General features: G+C 33.5%; 1 protein-coding gene across 2 annotated transcripts in view; it reads left to right on the top strand.

The window, feature by feature from the left end:
- Positions 1 to 3,311: 3,311 nt before the first annotated feature.
- LOC110095175 (peroxisomal fatty acid beta-oxidation multifunctional protein) overlaps positions 3,312 to 6,057 on the top strand; it is a 36,769-nt gene continuing 34,023 nt past the window's right edge. For both annotated transcript variants that reach the window (XM_020820606.2, XM_020820605.2), the window contains exons 1-2: positions 3,312 to 3,565; positions 3,697 to 3,768. In XM_020820606.2, coding sequence (XP_020676265.1) covers positions 3,472 to 3,565; positions 3,697 to 3,768 — 166 coding nt within the window. In that variant the 5' untranslated portion in view covers positions 3,312 to 3,471. The remainder of the gene's footprint in view (positions 3,566 to 3,696; positions 3,769 to 6,057) is intronic.

The following is a 6,057-nucleotide window of genomic DNA, read 5'->3' as shown; positions in this document are numbered from 1 at the left end:
TAACTGCTTCTTAAAATAGTTTTTATAGCTAAAATTAAAATTTTTTAACTAAGAAATTGTTTTAAGAAGCAGTAAGAAAGCCGTCTCAAACGAAGCCTAAGTTGGAGAAATGTGATAAGTGATGCTATTGGATTAAATTGGCCACATATGAATTGAAGGGGATTATTTTGAGTTTTTCCAAATTTTTTTCGCTGTCACTTGCCATTTATGTTAAAAAATCATAGAATATCTGCTCAATTTCCTTCATCAAATACTTCTGGCTCTAATCACTGTATGACCATCCAGAAACTTGAATATTGCAGTGAATTGTGCTTGTTTATATTTAATGATCTTTTTTTTTTTTTTTTCAAACTCTAGGTATATTTGATATTACCAATTGGTCTATATCTATGCTAAATACTTCATTAGGGATTAAGGCTTCGTTTGGGACGGCTTTTTTACTGTTTTATTTTTGTACTAAAACTCCGTTTTAGAAAGCAATAAAAAAGCCGTCTCAAACGAAGCCTAAGAGTTGTTCTTGAAGTCTCGGCCAGATGCCCATCTCATATATTATCCAATGAATTGGAATAATGTTCATTATACAATATGCGAGATTTTTTTTTCTATTAAAAAGGCGGTGTTATATGATTAGGAACTTTTTTGTGATTGCAATGCAAACCTTGCATGCACAATGAATTTATTTTGTAATTGCTTTCAGGGGCAGAACCCCTTTAGGATGAAGGGGGGCAATTGCCCACCTAATAAAAAAAAAAAAAAAAACTTTATTGCATAGCTCTTTAGGTATTTTAATTTTTATTACAAAGATTTTTAGGCAATTGTTCCCCCTAAAATTTTTAAAATACTATGATCTTTAGGCAATTGCTCCAAACAAATAGTAAAGAGTATTCATCATTTTATTTTTAAATTTGAATTTCAAAAATATCCTTACAACCAAAATTTGTTATGGGGGCGTTGCCCCTGGAAACCCCCTAGGAATGTTGACCCTTGACCCCACAATCTGATCGGGCAGGTTGAACTCCGTCAGGCGGCGTTGCCCCTTTATTACAAAGATTTTTAGGCAATTGTTCCCCCTAAAACTTTTAAAATACTAGGATCTTTAGGCAATTGCTCCAAACAAATAGTAAAGAGTATTCATCATTTTATTTTTAAATTTGAATTTCAAAAATATCTTTACAACCAAAATTTATGGGGGCGTTGCCCCCGGAAACCCCCTAGGAATGTTGACCCTTGACCCCGCAATCTGATCGGGCAGGTTGAACTCTGTCAGGCGGCGTTGCCCCTTTGCACCCCCGACAATTACTTATAAGTTTGCCCCCCCCTTGAAAATTAAGGCTGGTTTCGCCCATGATATTACTAGAGATATTAGGGTTATTTATACATAGATATGAACTTCCCTCTATTAAAGCTCCTTGAAAATGGAAGTGAGATTGTCTATGCATAAATTTATTTCACAATAATATCGATCCCTAGTTTTATTCAAATATAATCAAATCATTTTGTAAATATTATTATTTCAATTCATTTGTGCATAGCACTTTGTTGTAAATATCTATTCTTTGATTGTCTATTTCGTTTTAGATCTATTATGTCATAGATGTTGTGATTGCTCTGTGATATAATATATCTGCTAGATTGTTTTGTATCATGATATATATGTTTGGATTGAAATTTGTTTTGTTATAATTGCTGGTTTACACTATTACATATCTTATAATCTATTATTTTATAGTTGTTAGTAGGCTATGATTTAATCAAGTTTGAATCTTATTTGAATTATGTTTGAACATTATTCGAACTATATTTTTTGATCATCGCTTGAACTTTTCTTGTACATATTTTCAACCTTAATTTGAATCTTATTCAAATAGGCGAAGAATTTAGGAACCTTGTCGAATAAGGTTCAAATATAGTTCACTTTTGCTCTAATGTGATTCTAATCTCATTTAAATAGGGTTCGAACTTTGTTCAAATATGACTCAAAAAATTTAGTCCAAACAAGGTTTAAACCTAGCCAAAACATAATTAAATATGATTTGAATCTTTTTTGAACATTATTAGAATATTCATTGACCCACCAAGGCTTGGGGTGGTTAGTGGGCGAGCACGGTTAGGAACGCCCCATCCCTGGTTTGAATTCCCTCTACTACGGCCCTGCCTCTTCAGTGGGGCAAAGCAAGTGTGGGTCAGATGCCGGTGGGTGGCCTCGCTAAGTTTCGCCGAGGAATCAGTTATGCCACCAAGCGCTCCATTTAGAGTGACTGTGGCTGAATACCCTGTTCAAAAAAAAAAAAAAAAAAAGAATATTCATTGAACCTATGTTGAGGTGAATTTTGCAATAAAAAATAAATGTATTTTTGTCATAAATAAACTCTAATACTTATTTCCTTCAAAAATGAAAAACAAATTGACATATTTCTTCAATTATGACTATAACGAGACATGTAAAGTCAAAATTACCTTAAACAAATACCTCAATGTCAAAATTTAGAATCCATACATATTAAACATATTTTCAAATCCCTAAACTTATTAAAGTTTCAACAAAACCAAATTGCTTGTATGGATCATAATGATATGGATATATTCAATATTTTAAAATTTTATGTAAATATATTTTGATCAAATTTTTAATTAAGTTGAGCTTGAAATATTTTAATTTATTTTAAAAGTAGTATATACTATATAGTATATAGTATTGATACGTCATCACAAAATTAGCTTGATCGGGCACGAATCTCGAGGCAAAAAACTAGTTGTAGACTTAAAAAATTAAATCCGGGAGCATCCAAACTCCGATTTCAACGAGCTTACAGTCAAACTGAGCGTCTCGGAAATTTGGCACATGCTTACATATGGAGAATTTAAGGAAAAAAATATTGAACCAAAATAAATATATTTTAAAATAAATATATTATAAAAGAATTATTAATTTTATATTTATTATTGATGATGATATTAAAATAGGGCATATTTAAGTTGGGAGTACATGCTAGTTTGAGTTGATTTTTTTTATTACTTTTTAAAACATAATTTTAGTATAAAAATTAAAATTTACGTACTAAATTTTATTTTAATAAGCAATAAAAAATTCGTCCCAAACAAAATTTTCATATGACCTAATTCTAATTATTTTTTTGTAAATTTAATTATTACTTAATGAGATACTATATCCTATAAGAATGTATCAAAACTAATAAATGAGCTCTATTATTTTTTTATTTTTTTATTCGAGAGAGATGAAAAAAAATTATGACACGCCCGCTGTTATTATTTTTTTTTAGATTGATACACATTATAAAGACTCAAATCCGCGAGCTTGGTAGCAACAGAACAAGGTGAGCTGCGTACGCAGCTGTCTTTGGTGCTGCTTGTTTTGTCCTTGCTGCTAGGAGTCGACGAGGTGGCAGGGATTGGCCGCCGGGGATCTTTCATAAGAAGGTGGAAGAGGAGCCACAAGCCCTAATTTAGAGGATGGCGAGGACTCGAGTATTTCTGGAGGTCGGAAGCGATGGTGTGGCCGTCATCACGATGTCAAATCCTCCCGTCAATGCGCTTGCTCCTTCCAGTAATCCCCGGCGGCTCCACTCTGCCCCTCCATTTATTTGACTGTTTTTCTTTTTCTTGGTATTTTTTTTTTCAAATCATTTGTTGGATGAATTGATCTTGTCCCCTGAATCGCTCTTGCTTGCCTTGTAGTTATTGCTGGACTGAAGGAGAAGTATGCTGAGGCGATGAGCAGGAATGATGTGAAGGCTATCGTGTTAACCGGTGAGATTTTTGTGCTGTATTTGTATTTAAACTGTATCTATTTCCGATTATATTTGCAGTACAGCCTTTTAGGGTGAGCAGAATCGACGTTGAAAAGTTTATGGAGTTAGTTAAATTTGTGAAATGTTGGATATTTTAAATTTTATTTTAACGATCTTTTGCTTTTTAATTTTTAATTATTATGAATGTGTTTAACTTTTCCTAGTATGTATAATTTATAATTGGGAAATTTGTTTTCAAGATCTTGTAATGTGCCTCTTTTGTTGCTAAGGACAGGAGCTTTAAACCGTTGGAATGTGCTAGTTCTAATTTTTAATGGTTTGCAATGCAAATAATTACACTTATTGATATTTTAATGTAACGCAACTAGGCCTTCAAGCTCCTAGAAAATTAATATTCGAAACCCCTCACAAACAATCTGTCTAACTTCCTTGATTATATCTATTACATATCTCTCGTATACTTGATGTCAAAGAGTTGGTACACACCTAATTGCAATCTCAAATGTTCCATGGAAAGATAACATCTTGCTTAACCAAGCTGATAAATGTGTAATTTATAATAGTTAAAGTGAATTTTAAGTTTTTTTTTTAAAATTTTTCATATGTTTGATTATTTTGTAATTCCTTCTAACATTCATAGATAGAGTTCATTTTTTTTTCATTTGCTTCTATTTATGATCTTGCAATCATAAGGATTAGTAAAATTTTATTTTTATTTGTTCTTTCGGCGTCTCAATGTCTTAGATCCTCATATTACATTTAGATTTGCTAGCTTGAAAGATTAATGGCATGGGGAGATGACTCTTTCCACTCAAATGGATAATAGATTGTTAGTTCTATGTGGGATCTAGGAAATAGATAATAGATCGAAAATAATGAAATTTTGCACTTAATTGTACGAGGATTCATGTCCTCTTGCTCATGCTTGCTCTCCAGCATGTTGCTCAACCCGCTCGCTCTTTGCTTAAATGCCCTATTGGACCATTTCGACTGAACCAGTTCGGTTGGCTATCACCTTAGAACATCCTAAGATGATTTTTGCTGATCCTTTTTGGGTTTTTTTTGGGTCCTAGTGTGTTTGGAATTGCATGATTTGGATTTCATTTAATTTGTTTCATCAAACCATATTGTATCGACTGTAAACTTGCAGAAATCTGATACGACGGGAGCCGCAGGGGGGGGGGACCCAGCCAACCAGAAACCGAACTAGGGAGAGGAGGTTTCGACCCCCTTGTGGGGCCCAACAAAGCAATAATTTAGGAATGAGGGAAATATTTCTTATTTGAATTCAAATAGGAGTGGGAATCAATTAAGACAAGAGGTTTATTTTGCGGGGAATTAGGGAGAGCTTAATTATAATTACTCAAAAAATGAACTGTGTTAAAAAAATAAATTAATGTATGAACTATAGTGTAGCGGTGGTGTACCTTTGAGCATCGAGGCGTTGGGTTCTAGAGCATAGCGGCGCCATACATTTTCACTTAAGTGCCAGAGTCTATGTTCTATAGTAACTCAGATTTCAGCATGCAGCACTGTTGCTGAGTCTGAGCATTGCGGTGCTATGCCACTAAAAATATTTTTTTTCTTTAAATCCACCCCACCGCCTCCCATCCACCTTCAGCGCCATGACTTGCTTGGGAAGGCAAGGGAGAAGAGAGGGAAAAGGGAGAGGAGAGAGAAAGCATGATTTGGTCATTTTTCGTCCGTCAATTTTGTTAAGAGATTTATTCTGATTGTTGTAAGTAACACAAATTTCATTTTATTTTTTTAATGATTTTGAATTTGATGGATTTTTTCTCACCTAAATCGATAAAGATGCATTTTCTCTTAATTTATCACTTTTATGGTGTAACTTATTGTATACAATTGATATGAATTATTTGAATATTTTGACTGTGATAGGAAATACTTGATTTCAAGTATTTCCTAATCACTTTGGCAACAAATCTCAAGAACAACCGCTGTCCACAGCAGGAAAACAGCCCAAAACTGAGGGAAAATAGAGAAAAACTGCAGCAAACACGGATAAAATACTTGTATTTTACTAATAGATGCAAGGAAAATAGCAAAGATACAAGGATCCTCTATTCGAGAGGAGGATCGCACTCTCCCAATCTCTAGAATACGATCTAGAGCCCAAATCAACAAGAAGAACAAGAGAAATTTCAAAACAAAATCACATAACCCTAAACCTCCTCATTACTCCCTACTTAATGCATACAATTCAAAAATAACCTAAAAGGACCTAATTGCCCTTGCTCCCACATCTTTTGGCTCCAAGAAACAA

This window comes from Dendrobium catenatum, unplaced genomic scaffold, assembly GCF_001605985.2.
Source record: "Dendrobium catenatum unplaced genomic scaffold, ASM160598v2 fragScaff_scaffold_1063, whole genome shotgun sequence".
NCBI lineage: Eukaryota > Viridiplantae > Streptophyta > Magnoliopsida > Asparagales > Orchidaceae > Dendrobium > Dendrobium catenatum.
This window is presented reverse-complemented; position numbering and strand designations above follow the sequence as displayed.